The following is a 21,944-nucleotide window of genomic DNA, read 5'->3' on the forward strand; positions in this document are numbered from 1 at the left end:
ATAAATACAATTATGGTCTCTTACAGTTCATTTGGGAGAAAGAAATATCAAGTAAGTAAACACAACAACAAGGCTACTACTTTAAAATATGGCAAATACTATGAAGAAAAACAGACCTACAATAATAGGAAATTAACAAGCAGCTCTAGATTGGTTGGTGAGGAAAGCATCTCTGAGGAAGTGATATTAAGTAAAATATAAGGAATGAATACAATTTAGCCAAGAAAACAGAGACAATCTTCTGAGCAGAGAAAAAAAGTATATGAGGCAGCCCCATGGTGGGGAGGAAAACGACACTTCTGGGGGCAAATGCTAGTGTGGTTGGAATATAGTAACTGCTGACCAAACTTTCATCAGGCTACTCAGAATCTTCTTAAAATCAGGCCTTGGGCTTCCATGTTTGCTCATCTTTGTAATGAGTGGTTTCAGCACGAATCCTGTCAAATTGGTTTAGCCACAACTCTTCTACCCTTGATATCTGATCAAATTCCTTATTCCCTCACCCCTGGTATCTGATCATTCTGGCCTACTTTCAACAAGAATCCCATTAAGTGTGTTTAGCCAGAATTCTCCCTTACCTTTTATGTTTCTGTTTAGTAATTTTCCATCTACTAATCCCCACCCTGCTCCTTGGCTATAAATCCCAATTTGCTATATACAGAATTGAGTGCAGTTCTGTACTGAAGTCTCTTTTCTCCTGTTGCAATGGTTCCTGAATAAAATCTGTTTTTACTACTGAAAGCACTGTCCAGCTCTGATTTCCCTTGACACAGTAATGGCACAAAGCTAAAGCGGTAAACAAAGTCACACCATGTAGGGTCTTGTAAGCCTCTGGAAGGTCTTAGAATTTGAAAAATGTGCTGAATGGTCATATATTTACTGGGATGGAGAAAAGACCAAGAGGCAAACAGGATATGGAAACAAGAATAGGACTTCTAGACATTTAAGTTTAAAAGGGTTGTGGGATACTCAAGTACTGGTTTCAACTGGGCAACCAGTCAGAGTATCCTGGAGCTCAGAAGGGTCTGGACTAAAGCTATAAACTTGGATCTCATCAGCATTTGGATGGTGTTCAAAATCACTGGACTGAATAAGCAAGAAAAAGGCCTAGGACTGAAGACCTTGAATACTTAAACCTTAAGCAGAAAAAGAGTTAAAGGGCAAAAAGATGACTAAAAAGATCAAAGGAGGACAAAAATCTGAAGAGAACAGTGACAAGGAAGCAAAGAAAAGACAGAAATTCAAAAAGGAAAAGCCGGCCAGTCATGAGAAACACTGCTGAGATGTCATGCAATGGCAGCTGTCTGGAATATCATGGAGACAGATTCTTTTTTTTTTTCTTTTTGAGTAGGAGTCTCACTCTGTCACCTAGACTGGAGTGCAGTGGCCACTCCTGGCCACCGCAGCCTCGACCTACTGGGCTCCGGTGATCCTTCCGCCTCAGCCTTTCAAGTAGCTGGAACTACAGGCGTGTGCTACCACGCCCGGCTAATTTTTTGATTTATTGTAGAGATGAGGTCTCGCCAAGTTGTCCGCGTGGGTCTCGAACCCGTGAGCTCAGGCAATCCACTCACCTCAGCCTCCCAAAGCGCGGGATTACAGCCTGAGCCACCGAGCCCGGCTGAGACAGATTCTTACATCAAATTGATACACAGCATGAATGAGTGCTATATCTGATGTATAATGTCTTTCTTCAGTGGTATATGCGAATTTATTGATAGACACGCCAGGTATTTTCCACCCTTGAGAATGACCAACCCAAATAATTTACCTTAACAATATACAGTTTTATCTATCAGTCTCTTCCTATTAAAACAAAGTTTTTTATGTACCTTTCACATAAGTACCATTAACATACCTGAGAAGTTAACTGAATCCAAGCTAGGTAGGTATTAGGAAATTGTGTGGTATTGCTTAAACAAAACATAATAACCAAAAAACACACCTCAGGAATTAGTATCCATTTTGCAGGAAGATAAAGAGACCATATGTTTTCCTATTTAGGAAAATTCAAAACTTCCATTGTACCCATTCAACCAGGGTAAGTTCTTAAGTAGTTAGCATTTCTCAATCATAACCAACAGTCAAAGTCAAACATTACTCCTTTACATTCAATTTGACATTAATGTTCCAATTAGAAAAAGCAGAATTTTAACGGCCCAGTTTTTAAGTTTCTGTCCAGAAATGTTATTTTTATCTAGCCTAATTTAGATAAAGCAACAGAAAAGAAAATGAACAACATAATTTTGCTAAAACCAAAAATTTAAGCACCTAACTCTAAGTCAGACAGCTCTCAAAATCTTGGCCAAGGACTTTCTGGGGATTAGGCAGACATTCCCAGGCCCTTTCAAATGGTCTGTATCAAAACCGTGTTAATAATAAGATATTATTTGTCTTTCACTCTCATTCTCCATGTACATACAGTGAAATTTATAAGAGTTATGTGACAATATCATCAATCTACCAACTAAGGAAAAATATGTTTACGTATTCATACGTTTCTAAAATTTCTTAGTTTTATTTATAACATAAATATCAAAAAGAAAGTCCATATAAATAACAGCTCTTTGGAGTCTTTAGTTTTTAAGAGTGTAACAGTTTCTTCAGACCAAAATTTTGAGAACTATTGCTCTAGGTTTCTTCACAACCATTATTTGGTATAAGTTTAAGCTTACCCTGACAAAGTATCGCATGATCTTGTTCTGGAAATCTCCAGGAGGTAGCAATAAATATAATAAGACCTCACACAAATCCCTTAGAAATCCTAAAAACAGAAGAAGTAGCTATAATAACATTAGAAAACATAAAGTTTCCACCTATTCTTGATATGACACACAAAAATAGCAGTAGAAATAAGTTTACTGGTTATATTGGCTTATTATTTTAGCTATTAGTATACATCAATATTCATAGAAAATTCCTTCATTAGTCTCCATGTAGTAAATATTCCTTAATCAAACACTTTTAAAAGAAATTCTGCTCTGTTTTAACCAGTTTTCTGAATTATAAGAAACTTTAATTACAAAAAAGTGTTTTTCCCCAAAACAATTTTAGATGTACCATGTGCTTTGCACTTCTACCACACATTAATTATCTTGGCATACTTAAAAGTTATTTGCACGTTTAAAAATACATGTGCAATGTTTATTTCAAGAAAAATCCTTCAGTATCTCAGCAGGTAATAAAAAAAAAAAAAGAGCCAGGCACAGTGGCTCACACCTGTAATCCCAGCACTTGGGGAGATGGAGGCAAGAGGACTGCCTGAGCCCAAGGGTTCAAGATCAGCCTGGGCAACTTGGTGAGACCTTGTCTCTCCAATAAATAAAAAAAGTTAGCCAGGTGTAGTGGCACAGGCCTATGGTTCCAGCTTCTTGGAAGGCTGAGGCAGAATGACTGCCTGAACCCAGCAGGTCAAGGCTGAGGTGGCTGTGCGTGTGCCACTGCACTCCAGCCTGGGCAACAGAGTGAGACTCCAACCAAACAAACAAAAAAAGTAGCTATAATAACATTAGAAAATGTTAAGTTTCCACCTATTCTTGATATAAGACACACAAAAATAGCAGTAGAAATAAGTTTACTGGTTACACTGGTTTATTATTTTAGCTATTAGTATACATCAGTATTCATGGAAAATTCCTTCATCGGTCTCCATGTAGTAAATATTCCTTAATCAAACGTTTTTTTTAGAAATTCTGCTCTGTTTTAACCAGTTTTCTGAATTATAAGAAACTTCAATTACAAAAGTGTTTTTCCCTAAAACAATTTTAGATGTACCATGTGCTTTGCACTTCTACCACACATTAATTATCTTGGCATATTTAAAAGTTATTTGCCCAAAAACTTAACTACTAATAGTCTACTGTTGACTGGAAGCCTTACTGATTTCAGAAACCTCAACTTACATAAAAATACTGCACATCAATGTATCTGTTTCTTATAGCATTAGTTATTACAGTTGACCCTTGAACAATAAGGGGTCTGAACTGATCAGGTCCACATATATGTGGATCTTCTTCAATAAATACATGGGAAAATTTGTTGGAGATTTGTGATAATTTGAGAAACCTCACAGATGAATCATGTAGCCTAGAAATATCAAAGAAATTAAGAAAAATTTAGGTATGTCATGAATGCGTAAAATCTATGTAGATACTAGTCCATATGTTAATTAGCTATTTACATTATCAGTAAGGCTTCCAGTCAACAGTAGGTTATTAGTAGTTAAGTTTTTGGGCAGTCAAAAGTTATATACAAATCTTTGCACAGAAGAATTGGTGCTCCTAACCCCTGTGTTATTCAAGGGTCAAATTTCCTAACAGTGCTAACAAACCAGTAATTAAAAACTGAGTTGTACAATAAATGTAAAAAGAAGAAAAAAGAAAAAGAAGGAGCAAAGGAAAGAAATTAAAAAGCTTAACACGTTTTCAAAATCTAAGAAAACAATTTCTATAACTAGAAAGGTTTTTCTGTAGTTGTTCCTATGCTGACACTTCCTGGGAATATAATTATATAAATGACCCTGTTAATTTAAAAAATGTGTCAATTAACAAAGACTTAATAGTTGTAAAACTGGGAAAAGACAATGTCCTTGGCTCAAACGTCCTTGTCTGTTCTAAACTCCTACAAATAAAAGATAAGTTCATTCAAATCTATAAATTGTATTTGAAATCATTATAATAATTACTTTAGAGAAAATATTTTAGGAATAGGTATACTCTTAAAGTATAAATAATAAGTTCAAGAGGAAGATAAATGACTATAGATCAAAACAAAAAATTTTCAGTTAGAAAATGTGTTTCCTATATTTTAAAAGAAGACAGTTTCAATTAAGAGTTAAAAAAGAAAACAGAATGAAGAGTCTCTTTCTATGCTTCCCATCACTATGTAAGAAAAGTTTCACCCTTAGATTTATTCACTGGTTCCACTAACTTGTCTCTAACCAACTACTCTTCTTAAAAAAGGTTATATTGAAAAGAAAACCTTCTTCATCTTTGGGAGAAGTGCACACTAGATCACGGCAAACTTCCTTCTCCATTTCAACTTCAACTTCAAAGAAGGTATCTACAAGATCTTCTGCTGTACCTGGACAAATAAAAGAACAATTCAAGATACATAAAATGATAAAAGAAAACAAATTTTTAAATCCTAATTTTCAAATGGAATGAAGATATCACCTTTTACTTGATCATCTTTCTCTGTTATTTTTTGTTGAGCCTTTCTGAATACTCGTAGGTGTGTGCCAAAATCATCCACAATGCGTGTAGTAAAATAAGGTTGCCAGTCTATTTCTTTTGACCTTACAGAAAATATATTATATAAAACCATTAAATAAATGCTTTCTCAAAAACATAAATTCATTCTAATAACTCTTGACAGACAACATGATTACAAGAGATTATACAAGTGTACTTAGATTTTGTTCACTAATTATTACTGCATCTTTGCACTGTTTCACAAGACCCAAAGTACACCAAGTCTACTTCACTAAGTCTTCTAACAATATGAAATTATTTTATGCGCCAAAGTTTAAAAGCACTATCTAAATGCTTAAAATAAATAGGAAAATAAATTAATTTTTTTCCAGTTAGATCTGAAAAGAGTCCAACAACAGGTATATCACACAATTTCTCAGTCCTGTTATAGGAATACATATGGATTCACAATATTTTTCTGGCTTTTAACAGAACGTTTCAAACATTTCCTGGTTTCTTCCGAATCTTTTCTGAATTAACCAAACTTTTCTTTTTAGCTATACAACCCAAGTTCTGAACCAAATACTTCTGGCATGAGTTGGACTGATTTCTGTTTGCCTATACTAGAAATAACCAACATAGAAATGGTTTAAAGAATTACATAAAATATCACACATATAAAGCCTTCAGCATACCCATGAAAAAAGTGATTAACTGATTTTATGAAGTTATCTAGTACTTCAGCTTACAAGCAACAGACCACAAGAAACATTGCTACTTCAGTACACCAGTGAAACAGGTAGCAAAAACAACAGATAGCACAAAACAATTTACATATGTTCTTGGATTAAGTGAGATTTTTAAATAAACATTTTTTCGATGCTACTTTTCCTAAAATAGTGCTAAAATTAATTCACTCTTTTAGAAACATACCGAATCTGTTCATGAAGACAACAGGCAATGGGGGAACGAAAAAAGCATACCATAATTCATTATAATAATTACCCACATATATATAATAAAAAAGCCAGTGAAGAAGTTGCCTTGATTACTGTTACTTTTTGAGAGAAAACTTTAAAGAGGGCGGTATTAAAAAAAAAAACAGATGGCTGTTTTCAAATAAAAACATAAATTATTAACACTCGTATACTAATTTTTTTTTAAGGCACAACTATGGTTTGTTGTAACATAAAGATAAAACTGTAAGTTAATGAACATAAAAACACACTAACATGAAAAGGTATTCCTGAGCTCAGGGATCCTAAAAAAGGGTTAATTAACATTATTTAAAATATAAGAGCCAGGTATATAAGCATATAACTAAACTTGGTAACAATATTCAGTCTCAACATAAAACCTAAAATAAAAACTCAAACCTAACAGTTTCTAGAATTTCTTTTTTCCTATTTAAAAAAATTTGCAATCTGTGTAAGCATCTTTCAAAAATCTTTACATGAATATTTATTCAAAATCATCCATACTTGAAAATTTTATAAAAACAGAATTTACTTAGTATAGGCCATAGCTCATTTAATCCGTAAAAGCTTCATTCTAACAAATTTAGAAGAAAACAGAATATATAATCTTTTGAGTTACATCTGTTCTTGCTTCATGGTACAATGCTATTTATTTAATTTCCTGAAATTTTAAAACAAAATAAAATTTGCCAACGTTAAAAGACATTTTAAACTTATCTTCATTCATCAGAGGATGTAATAACATTTTAAATGAGTATAATTATCAAGCAATGCAAATATATAAAATTATTTTAAATTTAAACATAGATTTCTATTTTCAATACAGAACTATGTTGAAAGTGGTGAAAATAGGAAAAACTGCAGATAATCTACTGAGGGTGCGAAAAAAATGTATACACATTTTAAGAAATAAAAAACTATATTAATATTGTAATAATCAATAAGTTGAATACAAGTCATGTTTGACTTCTGAAATTACAAGAGGTGCTCGAAGTGGTTACCATCAGCATCCAGACACTTCTGTTTATAGCAAATACTTCTTAACATCTCTTCAAATGGGTATACATTTTGTTGCATCCTAGTATATCTCTATCCAAGGTCGTTATTTTCCTTCTGCTTGACTTATTTCCACTGACTACATGTAAGCGCAAAGGAAATTCTAGATTAGGAGGAACAATAGTACACTGTTTCCCATTAATAAATTAGAAGAATATATGCTAACAATTTCTAGCAATTTTTGTCTTAACAAAATTGGAAAACACTCTGACAGAGAAGTACTTTCTAAAATTATGCTGCATGATAAATATGTAATAAAAGCTATGTGAATATGAATTAAAAAATCATTCACTTATGGAATAGCCACACTTACTTCTACTGCATCTATGTCATTGCTTTCTATTAGAGTTCTTAATATCAATTATTCTTAAATTATGCTCACAAAGTTCTTCTTCACTTTGTTTAAAATAGTCCCCCATGCAACACTCAGGTTATTGCACAATAGATCTTATTACCAATATTTTCATTTTATTATTGTCATTAATAAGCTGTCATTTCTTGAATTTAAAAATAAAAGAACACAGTTCTTACATGATCAAGAGAATAAACGATACAGTCAACCCTAACCTGAAAAAAATAAAATGTATAGTAGGACTCTGAAGCTTATATATCTTGATAGATTGGTTGTAAGAAATAATTAAGGTTAACTAGGAATGCACACAAGTATGAAGTTTCAATGGACACACAAAAACAAAACCAAACCATAAAGCATACTTCTCTGAACATAAATGTTGCATGCCCTCATCTCTATCTCTAACGCCACCATCCTGCCCCTCGCCACCATCCTACATCAACTCATTGCCCCTCTATTCCTATTTACTTGGAAAAGCCAGAGGATATTGTTTTAAAAATATGAAATGCACAAAATGACTCCAGAATGAGAGTTTAAAAAACCCACCAATAACTCCCCACTATTATTAGGGCTAAGCATGAATACATTAAGATCCTGCATACCTGAACCCTTTGCTCATTTCCTCCTGATCACCTATTTCACCCTCTTCCTTACTTTTTGTTCTGTAGATCCATAGGCTTTGTTTCCACTTTCCAAACTCAAACATGCCCCTTCTTACCCCAGCACCTCTGGACAGACTAGTCTCTCTGCCAAGTTTACTCAGCCCTGCCCACTCTCCACAAATTTCCCTTCTCTCCCCTACATTCACTTGACAATTCCCACTTTTATATTTTAGCATTCATCTAAAACGTCAATTCCACATGGCAACCTTCAAAGAATCCTGCCCTCTCCATTGTTCTCTCAGGCTAGGTCTGGTCTACAGTCATATATCAGAATTTTCACTTTTATGGTATTTACAACCTGCAGTTAAATACATTCGCTGTCAGAATAAAAATCTCAGAAGGCACAGATCTACTGTGTCTGGTAGAGTCAGTGTCTCACTATATTGCCCAGGCTGGAGTGCAGAGGCTATTCACAGGCACAATCACAGTGCACTGTAGCCTTAAACTCCGGGGTTCAAGCTCTTCTCCTACCTCAACCTCCCAAGTACCCGGCATGTGCCGCTGCAGGCCTGTGTCTGTTTACTCATAGTTGTATCCCTCCAGAGACTACATAATGTGTTTAACATTGGAGGCACTGGATACATATTGATTTACTGATTCCTATTTTGGGGTCAGATTACTGTTTTCAAGAGGAGTTTGAAGAATGGCTACACAAAGCACAGACAACAGTTGCTTTTTTTTCCTGTTGAAATAGAGCATGTACTGAAAAGTTCTTTTTGCCCTAATACTACTTAATGACAACCAATGCCTTAAAAAATGGCAAGGAATGCCCCAAATATGTGGCTGAGACTGGGATTATATGAATTGCCTCACTTGTTCCACATATTCTTAGCAGAGTACAGCTCATCAGCAGTAACACAAAACAATGCCAAAATCAATTAAGTATTTCTGAAAAGAGCACTGAACTGGCACAGATATCTTTGATTCAAGTAATGGACTCACCATTTCATAAGCTATGAAATTCAGCAAGTCCCATCACTTCCCAAGGTTTGTTTTCTCTAAGGACACTTACAGTTTTCAGTCTATGATTATATGAACTGAATAAAACAACACACATACACAGAGATAGAGTGTACAGAAAACTGGTAATTGGTCAGTAGGGAAATCTAAACATTTGATCAAAAATGGAACCATGAGTATATTTCATTTTAACTTAAATTATATAAATCTTTCATGTAGGACTAAAACTTTTTCTTTGACTAAGGTTCTGTTGAGTGGGATTAACGTGCCTCCTGTCTTGAATAAACTACAAATTGTTCCCACACTGCAAAAGCTACGGCTTCCAGTTTCATTAAAATGGCATTACAACTAAAGATTTTGTGAACAAATCTGAATATCGAGCGCTTTATGACCTTTTCTCATTGTTTTATAATTGTCTGTTTCATACTTAATTCAACAACAATTACCAACCAGTTGTGAGTAACTCCAAAGCAAGGGACTTAGTTTTCACAGAAACTAACTTGCCATAATCCTATTTCTTTGATCTAAGAGTTAATTAAATTATATGATGATAATGAAAAGTATAACTAGGATATACAGGCTAAGAAGCAAATACAACATTTTGTTAAACAGATTTATTTTTCTCTTCTAAGTCACAGATGTTCAAGTCATACCACAGACTAACTGTATTGGATTTTCTGGAGATGGGGCCCAGGCATCACACACTGACTTTTGCTAAGCATAAAAACTTAAAGGAGGGAAACAAAAATGGACAGAAATGATAGAAAGTAGTTCATTAGCCTAACCTTAATGCTAGGGGTATCAATTAGCATATCATACAAAGCATACAGCAAACACTGGCTAACTAAATATCAGTTAAGAGAGCTTTCACTACAATAGTACAGAATTGGTACCATTTCAAAAATAGCTTAAAATATTGATGAGGAGAATGATACACACAAATAAGCAGAGATCAATTACGTGATGTGTTGTAATTTAGAGTAGCTTCATTAAGGAAGTCGACACTTAAATCTTGATGAATGTGTGGTGTTTATATGGGATAAGAAAAGATACATGTTTATATGGGATAAGAAAAGATACAAGAATGAGCAAAAGAGGAGAATGAGCATGATACATATATATATATGCAAGTGTCATGTTTGTAGACTTGCCTGACTAGAGAAGAGGGTGACCATTTGAAAGTAAAGATGATCTTTACATTCATGGCAGAATACTTTCCTGGAAAAGGTGCCTTCTGTCAAAATGATAAAAGTAAAAACTGCTTTTCCTATAGACACAATCCTGCAAAAAATGTTATGTTATTGATTCCACTTTAGTTTTTCACAGAACTGATACTAAGATCTTACTTAAAAACAGTGAGAATGGCATAGTACACTATATACTGAATAATGTGTATGTATACCTATATACACTATATACTGGGGTGCCAAAAACCGTATACACATTGTAAGTATCTATGTATTACTTTTAGTTCGCCATGATCAGAAGTGTCTGGATATTGATGGTAACCACTTTGAGTACCTATTGTAATTGCAAAAATCAAATGTGACTTATATTCATTTTGTTATAGGTATATATTGTTACAATTTTAATAGTTCCTTCCTTGCTTAAAATGTGTATATATATATTTTAGCACCCTCTGTGTATGTACACACATGCATATACACACAGGTCCAGAGAATTTTAGAACTGAAAGGAAATTCAAGGGAGAAAGTAATATACACACATATGTAAAGGATTTTTAAAGGTATGTTGATTAATTAACAATATAATAACCAATCATATAAAATGACAATATTAGGTATTAATCTTATACATAAGGTCTCTATCATCTACGCAAAAAAAATTTAATAGAATTCCTACTTCTTCTGGGTAAATTTTTACAAGTATCTTTGAGAAGATTTTAAGAAAACTGTATCGCAATAGAGGGCTTTCTGATCAAATGACCCACAGATTTTTTGTTGTTGAGAGAAAGCAACCAAGTGACTTATCTGTGAAAGAAAATATTCCTTCTTTTTTCTTGAGCCACTGAATCAGGCACTAACTCACCCTCTCAATTCGCTATTAGAAAGAATACTCTTTAAAATACATAATCCTGAAACTTGTTTCTATCCTTCAAGAGTCCTTGAATAACTACTTTGTTACACTGTCAAAAGCTCAGCCTGAAATTGAATTTGGGAAAAATTTTAAAGGCACAGAATAATAAGCTTCATCCTAAACTTACTAAATCCTACCCCAAAACTAAATTTACTCATAATTACTACAGGTTACAATAACTGTCTCTCTAGAGAACCTTTTTTCTCTTTTGTCATCTACTTTAAGGATTTAGTCATCAGTACTGATCAAAATAATGAAATTAACTTGATCTGTTGCACAATCCTGAACTTACATTAAATTTATGAATACTCCCTACCATATTCCTAAAAAATATATGGTAAATTCTTCTTTATGGAAACTAAACCAGCAACCAAACAAGGAAATAAGCCTCATTATTCGTGGTTACAAACCTTCTGCCCTCATCACTTGGCTGCACCCTTTCCCAGCTGTGTGCTGGGTGGGAGAACCAATGGTGCTCCCCTCTTCCTATTCTCATGCTCAATGCCTTTATGTGACAAGCTTAAAATCGACTACAGTGAGAGCATTTGCCTCAGAAAGCTTAAAATCACAAACTTACAACACTACAGATTTATTGTTTATAGTATTCTATAAAGAACAGTGCTAGTTCAGTTGTACAAAAAATTTTAGGTTTCACTGATACAAGGTTTTTAATCAACAAGAAAAGATTAGTCTAATAAATGATTTTTATGTTTAAAGTCAAGCATCCTTTCTGGTCACACAGAAATATGGTAAAAGGTTTAAATAAATCTTATTCTTATCATTGTACTTTAAGTCTCCTATCAGAGAAGTACTTTAATCCCAGAGTAAATTAGCTATAATTACCAATCCCACACACTTTTTTTCCATACACACTTTTAAAAATAATTTTCAATTTAGTACTCTCTCTACTCCACCTTAACAACAAAATGTAACCTTCTGATTCATAAAAGTTATAAGCAAATTGATAGAAATGGAGATGTAAGCATACGTTTTATATAACTGCATTAGAGGGAAATGGTATCTAGTGAATTATAACACTGTTTAAGAAGTCCAGCTCTAAATCTGTGTTTTAATGCTTCAAAGAGGTCAAGTAGCCTGTTCTGAAGGACTTAATCAAGAAGAATCAAGAAGAGTCTTACAAACACATTTATGCAACAAAGTACATACAGCCCTTTGAAAAACACTTTGCACTTCCTCAAAATGTTAAGCACCACACTACCAAGAAATCACTTCTGTGTTTCTACACACCCAAGAGAAATGAAAACTATATCCATGTACACAAATGTTCACAGTAGCGTTATTCATAGAATCCAAAGAGTGGAAACAACCCAAATGTCCATCAACTAATAAACAGATAAACAAATATGGTATACCCATTCAAGGAATATTACTAAAAATGAAAAAGAATAAGTACTCGTACATGCTACAAAACAGATAAACCTTTAAAATATATGCTAACTGAAAGAAGCAGTCATAAAAGACCACATATATTGTTTCATTCATATAAAATGCCCAGAATAGGCAAATCCACAGAGACAAAAAAAGATTAGTGGTTGCCTAAAGCTAGAAGCTTGGGGAAACACATAAGTAACTGATAATGCATACAAGGTTTCTTTGTAATGTTATTAAAATGTTCTTAAATTGTGACAAACTTTGCACAACTCTGTGAATATACTAAAAGCCACTAACTTACATAAATATACAAATTATTATACAAATATACAAATTATCATCCCTTAGTCTATTCTATAACTATAAAAACATTACTTTATTGTCCCCTCTTTTAAATATTTAGATGATTTCTAATTGTTTTAGCTCTCCTATTATAAATATGACAATAATCATCTTTCTAAGTAATGTGAGCTTTGAGCTAAGCTTTCAAATGGCAAAAAATATAAAATGTAAAACTTTACTGTTGTAAATATCTACTACTTGAGTTGTGTTTGCCTTTTAATAAGTCTAGGAATATACCATATCTTTTAATTATTTCTATGCCAAAAGCAGTAAGAATAATGGTAAAACTCTACGAACATACTCCCTGTCATTCCAAAACCAGTCACATCATTAGTATCATAGCCAGTGAATCCTGGAATCTATGTATCTATACCTCTTCTCCCCCATGAGAAAATCCTTTAGGAAGGAACACTGGCATAGAACAGAGATGGAGAGGTTTACTAACCACACTTTCCAAGAGCAACAATGAGATTCCCTGTTGACTTGAATCTAAGTCAACCAGACTATCCTTATCGTCCTTAGAATTTTGCTCATGTTACTCCTTTTCCTAACATGTCGGTCACCTCTGTCTATCCAAATATATCCATTCTTGAAGACCAGTTTAGGCCTCAACTCATATGAAGTCTTCATCAGGTACTCTGATCCAATTTATCTCTATGTGACAAATTGCTCTCAGTACCACACAAATGACTATTTCTATTTCACATGCCTTAATTTTGTCTTCCTGTCTCCTCACTCCCATCTCCCACACAGAAAAAAGCTAAGACAAGGTCAAAGAATCTGTGTACATAATCTAGGACCATAGTAAATAGCAACAACAATAATAGTAAAGTTAGTATTTATTGAACACTTACTATGGGCCAGATGATGGAAGCATAGAAAGTCAAGTAACTTGTTCAAAATGTCATTTGTCATTTACTGTTTGACAAATAACATTTTTGAAATGTTTAATTCACATTATCTCATTTGCCCCTCACAACTCAGAGTGTGCTACAAGTATTAGTAGTACTGTTATACAAAGATGTTAAGAAATTTTCTTTTGGGTACTCTGTACCTCAATGGTACATTGTAATTATATAGAGAGAGTCCAGGGCTCTCTGTCCTTTGTTAAAATATCTTATTTAAAGGGGAAATAAAAATACAAGGCATCAAGGAATTCATTCCCTCCTGTCTAATGCCAGTCCAGATTCCTGAGAGAAAGAGAACTCAAGGATTTTCAAAATTCCTTTCCCCAAACTGCTACAGGAGTAACAGGTACTAATGCTTTTTTTGCTCCTCTCTTTTTTTTATCCCTCCTCCCGCTTTCTAATAAGGTGTCATTGCTAAAAAGTACTCTCTCACATGATGCCATTTAATCTTAACAACATTCTGATAAGAAGATACAAGTTATTATCCCCAGACTCAAAAATTGATGGGTTTTGCACATTCAGGGACATACAGCTTAATAAATAGCCGCTCAACTCAAGGACTTCACACTCTAAGAACATCTTTTCCTTCCCATTTTTCTTCAAAACGTAGCATTTTGTTTAAGAAAGACCTTCTCTAATTGTTTCTCAAAGTTGGTTAATAAATAACACTAGAAATCAGGGGGCTCTAAGTCTTTTCTGAGTTCATAGGCAGGCCCTTTTTAAATCAATGGAAGTATTCGATAGAAAGTAAACAGTTTTGAATACATTTTCAGGTTCCTGTTAAGAGTCTTCTAAAGGACAGTAAGTCGACAAATAGAAGTGACAAAGTATGCTCTTGTCATCTGCTTCACAGTGCAAAACAAACAGCACAGAGCAAGAATTAAACGAGTATTCTAAAGACTCCAGACAGATCTAATTTTCTCAATATTGGCACTGAAAAAACTCATGAAGTCTCTGGTAAGACATATATTTTACAGTAAATACAAAAGCCAACAGAGAAAAGTCACGCACAGAGAAGGCACAGACCAAAAAAAAATTACTGAGTATTACCATGTGCAAAGGGCTTTACTAGATATTTTTTTAGCCTCGAAGCAGCGTTTAAAGCAGCTATCAGTTTTCTTACTTTTCTAAAAACTTAAGGTAAATGGCCAAGAAAAAAATATAAATTCAGTTCAGTCTAGGATGAAAGAAACCTGGCTTTTTCAGTAATCACCCAATCATTAAGCTTGACAGCAATGAATGTTAGAGAAAGAAGGGGAAAAAAAACAAACAAACACTCACTTAAGACATGAAATGAAAACAAAAGGACTAGGGAATCAAAAATAGGGAAAGTATTGCAATGATAGGAAAGTAAGGAAGGAAATAAGATGAATAACCTAGATTATAAAATATTTAATGAAGAACAGGAGAAAGAACATCAGACTGTTAAGAACAATCTGATTCTAATTCCAACTCTTAACTCACTGGATAACATCAGGCTAACCACTTAACCTTCCTGGACCTTAGCTTCCTCATCAGTGAAATTATGTGTCGGATGGCATAAAACACAGGTATTATTTTCATTCCATTTCACTGAGCAAGGACTTTGTTTTACTCACTGCTATATCCCCCAGAGCCTGGGTGACACAAATTATGCCCAAAATACTAGTTGACTGAATAAATAAATTTGATCCTGACAATTAGCTTGTGAAGAACATAGAACAGGGCAGGTATTATTACATTTATTTTACGTATGAAAGAAATCAAGGTTCAAAGAGTTTAAAATACTTGCTCACAGTCACAGCCCACAGCTAAGTGATGGAGCCAGAATGCAAACTCAAGTCTTCAAACGACTAGTTCAAATCTCAGACCAGGACTAAAATGTGTTACATTTTAATATGCTTTTAAAGAGTTCTGTACAAAAATAATGAATTCTTCTTATTCTCACCCTTTCAAAGGAAAAAAATAATTAGGATAGTATTACTAGACAAAGCAATGGATGAATATCTGAAAGAATATCTAACACTCAATGCTGCATTTGAAATAAAAGAGATAAAATCCAATTTCTGAACTTCTTTGATAATACCAATTGTATTTTCCATGTTCCACAGTGAGTCTGCAACTGTAACTCCGGCTGGCTACTTTGCAGATGCTTGCTGCTAATTATGCAAATCTATTTTCTATCACTAAGGATATTGTTCAAACTATAAAACTTGTGCAAGGATCCCTAATATCCTGAGGTTAAGAAATCCATTCCATTCCCCACCCTTTCCCCCACTCCTAATCTAAAGCTTTAGGATCAACTTCGTTATAAAAGAAAGGTCCTGAGAAGGCAGCATGAGCTGGAAATATCTATTAATATAGAGCAGCAAATATAGTAACAGCCCTAGGATAAAGTTCTATTCTCTAAGACTTTCAGAATAACAAAATAATCACAAGTAATCCCAATACTTTGGGAGGCTGAGGCGAGACGATCACTTGAGCCCAGGAGTTCAAGACAACCTGGGCAACATAGCAAGACCCATCTTTACAAAAAAATTTTTAAAAATCAGCCAGTGTAGTGGTGCACACCTGCAATTTTAGACACTCAGGGGGCTGAGAAGGAAGGATCCCCTGAGCCCAGGAATTCAAGGTTGCCATGAGCCATGATCATGCCACTCCCGCCTGGGCAACAGAGTGAAACCTCAGCTCAAAATAAATAAATAAAAATGAAAGTCAACATAATTTAAACTGGAATGAAATAGTCCCTCATCAAAAAAATCAAGTAGTTTAAGTACATGAATAAACTGGTCTGTAAAGTGAAGATTTTAGTATATCTCTCAAGAAAAGTTTCTTAAAACAAACTCATCAAAATATACTTATTTTCAGAAAGAAAAAGGTAAATACTCTCCACTGACTTATATTCCTTTGGTTCCTTCTCCTCTCTCTAAGAGGACGTCCATTAGGCATGTGTCAAAGTTAAAAGGATGCTATACTGAAACTACAGTGAGGAAGAGCAGTTTTTCTGAAACTAATCTATTTCTATGGCACTCAAATAAAACAGAGTATCTGGGGAAGAGGGGGGAAAAAAGTAAAAGCAATAAGTAGGTTAAAAGATTTTAAAAGTCACCTGATTTGGACCCTCAGGAAAATTGGCATATAGACTGAAAGAGCAGGGTGAAAAAAGATAAACATTTTGTCGAAACCTCAAATCTGGAACAATTTGCAGGTTTTAAGGGCTCTCTACTTACCTTTGAATAAATAATCCCCGCACCCCATTTAAAAGTTATTTCACCTATTGATACAAACATCTAAATTTTTCAGCATAAATACAACGCAATGTCCTTACCTAGTAGCAAACTGAATTAGTGCATTTTGAAGAGTCTGCCTAATTTCAAGAAGAAACGATTCATCATCACTTAATGTATAATACCAATACTGGACATAATCCCTCAAGGAAAACTGGATAACCTGTAACAAAAATATTAGAAAAAATACAACTTTTTAGGATTTAAAAAGTAACAGTAGTAAACTAAAAACTAAGATGATTATCTGCCAATTTATATTGACTCTCTACATATTAAATTATGGTGGTTAAATACCTGCCTTTATTACGAAAGCATCAACATGCTAAAAAAATTTCAAACAGTTTTAATTATTTTATTATCCCAATTACCTACTGCCCAAAATTTTTAAAAATTAAGACATTATCTATGGCCAAATTCAGGTAAAGATGGAGCTTGCAGATAAATAAATACAATTTCAATGCTATAATTAAGAATTTTAATCAATTTGATGGAATGAGATGTAAAATAATGCTGGTAGGCCCTCAAAAAATTCTCAAAAAATTCTAGTTTTTCCAAGATTATATCATCAGCTCCATTAGTCTAGTTATAAAACTGATATAGTTCATTTAATTCTAAATATCTTTCATACTACCAATAGCATTCAGTCAGACAATAAATCACAAGTAACACAACTCATATAATTTTTGCAAATCAGATAAACTAAATGAGTTCATTTGTAAAATAAATGCTAAAATTTATTAAAGTATGTTTTTATAACAACCATATAATTAAACAAACATCAACGAAAAATATTTTGGGATAATAATTTTTTATATAATTCTAAGTTTTGAATATTTTGAGATCCAATCAGGTACTGAATTTCCATTTTGAAAAAGTAATAAAACTAGACACAAGTCTGATTTACCAAACCACTAAGCTTGTTCATTGGCAAAAGAGCAACATTCAACTATAAAATTATTAGAAACACCATCAAATATGAGTAAAACCTTTTTTAAAATGCAAATTCAATCAAAAGGTTTTCGTAGTAAGTAAATCACTGCATTATAAGTGAGTTACTGAATAAGGCAGAAACCAAGTGCAGTGGCTCATGCTTGTAATCCCAGCACATTAAGAGGGGGAGGCAGGAGGATAGCTTGAGCCTAGAAGTTTGAGACCAGCCCCGGCAATATAGCAAGACCTCAAATCTACACAAAATTTAAAAATTAGCTGAGTGTGGTAGTTTATGCCTGTTGTCCCAGTTACCCAGGAGGCTGACACAGAAAGATCACTTGAGCTCAAAAGTTAGAGGCTACAGTGAGTCATGTTCATGCCACTACACTCCAACCTGGGCACCAGAACAAGACCCTAACTCAATCAGACAGCATATTCAAGTACAAAACTCAAAGATAACATTATCATGAAACTCTAACATATTATTTATATAACAAAAAGTTTTTATTAATACTTTCAAAAGAAATACACCTAGCACACAATATATGGAATTCAAATACCACATACTGAAACTTACTTGCTGGAGAGGTTCATCAATTATATTGGCACCCGTCAATCTTCTATCGATCTTAATAGTCCTGGCTTCCCGTTTCATTTCTTCTAAGCACTTAAACAAAACCATAACATTTTACTGAGAAGTTTTCTGATTTACAATTTCTCCAGTTTAACTCCAACTGAATATTCACTATAACTTCTCTTCACTACCCTCAAGTCATTAAATAACCTTATTTATTGAGACCCCAGTATAAACCAAACACTATTCTCAAATTAACAAAACTAGACACTCTCAAAAAATATTACTCTCAAAATTTACTTAAATCAGCAAACATTTAGAATGTGGAAAAACGGAAAGGTATAGATATATTGTTGTAATATTTCAATGAAACTTTAAAACTATACAATTAGTGTGTCAGATGAGTCAAAGTATTTTTATCAGACACTCTCTTCTCTCTTTTCCTATCAACTACATGAAGACACTTTTTAATTGATTTTACTTAGGGATAGTTTTTGGCAACTAAAGAAAAAAACTAGAGGAAAGTATTTCTCTACTTGTTCTCAGTCTTCAGAAGGAAAGATCAGTGGCCTGGAAATATAGTGACAGGTAGTGGGAGACTTAAAAATATAACCAAGCACAAATAATATAACATGAACCCATTAAGATTTTTTTCATAAAATATACCTATAAATCATATTTTAGAAATAGCAAATTAAAACACTATTATGTACCATCTACTAAAAAATTAACTATAAAGATTTAACCAGTCTTGACTATAATTTATTACAATAAATTATTACTGTTAAGGATCGAATTTATTCCTTAAAATAGTTACCATCCCATTCCCATACCACTCACATGAATGTAAACTATAAACAGCTAAATAATGGTTTTAAAAAAGAGATTCTTAGCCGGGCTCGGTGGCTCAGCCTGTAATCCCGCGCCTTTGGGAGGCTGAGGTGAGTGGATTGCCTGAGCCCACGGGTTCGAGACCCGCCTGGGCAGCGAGACCTCATCTCTACAATAAATCAAAAAATCAGCTGGGCGTGGTAGCACGCGCCTGTAATTCCAGCTACTTGGAAGGCTGAGACGGAAGGATCGCCAGAGCCCAGCAGGTCGAGGCTGCGGTGGCCGGGAGCGGCCACTGCACTCCAGTCTGGGCGACAGAGTGAGACTCCAACTCAAAAAAAAAAAAAAAAAAGAGATTCTTTTCCTCTGAAAGACTTGTAAGCAAACTTAAAGAATAAATTGAGTAAGAGTCCTAAAGGAGGAAAGAAAAGTTTCAGATTATAAAAATGTCATAAGTATTAGAAAAAAATTGTGTCAATATGAAAATCAGCAGGATAGAATGGAAGTCTTTTATTTCATTAATGTAAAAATAATATCATTAATCGTTTATCTCTGTATTGCCTATATCTTGGCATACAATGGACAAATTAATAATGGGAAAGTTACTAGCATCAACTCCAGGTCATCTGTCTCTCTTCAAACAAGATGAAACTATCCCAATCCCATAAGAATTGAAAGTACTGCAAATCTGAAGCCTATTCAACTCCAATTTTATTTATAGAGTATGGTACTGAAAAAAAACATAGTGAAATAACACCATTCAGGATGACAAAAATTATGCCTGAATTATTAAAGCTTTAGATACTGCATAATCTAAGTGTAAGTTATATTTTTCAAAGTCAAATGTCCATTTTCCCCCGTCTGGTTTTTATACAATTTATTTCATTCAAAAACAGAATATTCATTGACATTCTTATAAATCCTATGTATGAAGCTTTGAAATTTCATGTTAAAACAGCAGGAAAAACACCCAAATTAAACTAACTTCTATCTTTTCCTCAAATTTGTATATCCACTTTTTACATCTAATACTACAAAAGTTTTCAAGATGTCGTTTTAAAATGAATACTTTGAGTATGATCAGAAAATCTCCTATAAACTCACAGTGACTACTGAATTACAGGAAAATCTGTCAAGCCACATACAGATGATCACAATATTACCAATGCAAATAATTGGACTTTGAGGTTTCTTATCCCTGTGCACTATTTACCTTAGGAACCCCAGTTGATGTTGGAGGAAGAAATGAGTGTTCACACTGTTCTAGGTACCTCTCTGAGTTTGTTTTTCCAAACAGGAGAGTAACCACTAAACCCCTAGAAAAAAATTAAATCACAAAACATAAAATCAAAATTTTCCTAGAATTTAACAAATCTCATACAAAATATATTTTCAGAGTGTACAGATGCCTTATCGTTTATTAAAAAGTCCATTTGGAACTCTGGAAAAGCAAGAAATTGACAGATTTTATTTTCTAAAATTTAAAACAACTGTTAACATTTTGTGAACTACACAATAATGCCTTTCAAAGTTTTTGGGGAGTGTTTTTCTTTTTTCTTTTGAGTTGGAGTCTCACTCTGTCATGGAGTGCAGTGGCACGCTCACAACTGCAGTCACAACCTACTGGGTTCAGGTGATCCTTCCACTTCAAACTTTCAAATAGCTAGAACCACAAGCCTGTGCCACCACACCCAGCTAATTTTTCAGATTTCTTGTAGAGATGAGGTCTTGCCATGTTGCTCAGACTGGTCTCGAACCCCTGAGCTCACGCAATCCTCTCACCTCCATCTCCCAAAGTGCTGGGATTACAGGTTTGCGCCACCACGCCCAGTATGCCCTTCAAGTTTTAATCAATATACTTCATAAAGAATCTCAGGTGATGTTTTCAAACTGTAGAAAAATAAGCCTTCATTAAATAAGTAGGCTACTAATAACAAAGGACGAAGATAAATGAGATCTAAATCTATAGCTAAGTGACCCAATTCTTTTTTAAAAAATTTTCATTTATTTTATTTTAAAGATACAGGGTACAATTCAGAATTAGGTATACAATTGGTCATTGTACTGCTGACTAACTAAGGTGAAGTATTTAATACTAATGTAACTTGTCAGTATAAATATAAAATAAGCAAAGGCTATACAGGAAAAAAGATTCAATTTATGATTTGCTTAAATTAAGGCTGGAATTAAGAAGGAATATAAATGTACCCCAAAAAGGTTAATTATCTAAAAAATAATTACACTATCAAGGTCAGCTAAATACTGACTCAGAACTACTTCACTGTAAGTATTAACTATTACCAATATTTCCTGTAATATTAAAGATTTACTAATAAAGCAAAATGCTGGAAATCAATCCAAAAAATTAAATTTCAATCTTATAAAGATCGCATAGTAATCTTACA

General features: G+C 33.7%; 1 protein-coding gene across 1 annotated transcript in view; it reads right to left on the reverse strand.

Annotated features, from left to right (window-relative positions):
* The window catches only part of LOC103260722 (sorting nexin-13-like), a 102,350-nt gene that overhangs the window by 33,779 nt on the left and 46,627 nt on the right, over nt 1-21,944 (reverse strand). Inside the window, exons 3-8 of the mRNA XM_021712487.1 lie at nt 20,753-20,855; nt 18,712-18,801; nt 17,246-17,367; nt 5,175-5,296; nt 4,981-5,082; nt 2,676-2,764 (exon numbers count right to left, since the gene is read on the reverse strand). Coding sequence (XP_021568162.1) covers nt 2,676-2,764; nt 4,981-5,082; nt 5,175-5,296; nt 17,246-17,367; nt 18,712-18,801; nt 20,753-20,855 — 628 coding nt within the window. The remainder of the gene's footprint in view (nt 1-2,675; nt 2,765-4,980; nt 5,083-5,174; nt 5,297-17,245; nt 17,368-18,711; nt 18,802-20,752; nt 20,856-21,944) is intronic.

The sequence above is a fragment of the Carlito syrichta genome, unplaced genomic scaffold (assembly GCF_000164805.1).
Source record: "Carlito syrichta isolate Samal-C Ts95f unplaced genomic scaffold, Tarsius_syrichta-2.0.1 Scaffold303315, whole genome shotgun sequence".
In the NCBI taxonomy this organism is placed as follows: domain Eukaryota; kingdom Metazoa; phylum Chordata; class Mammalia; order Primates; family Tarsiidae; genus Carlito; species Carlito syrichta.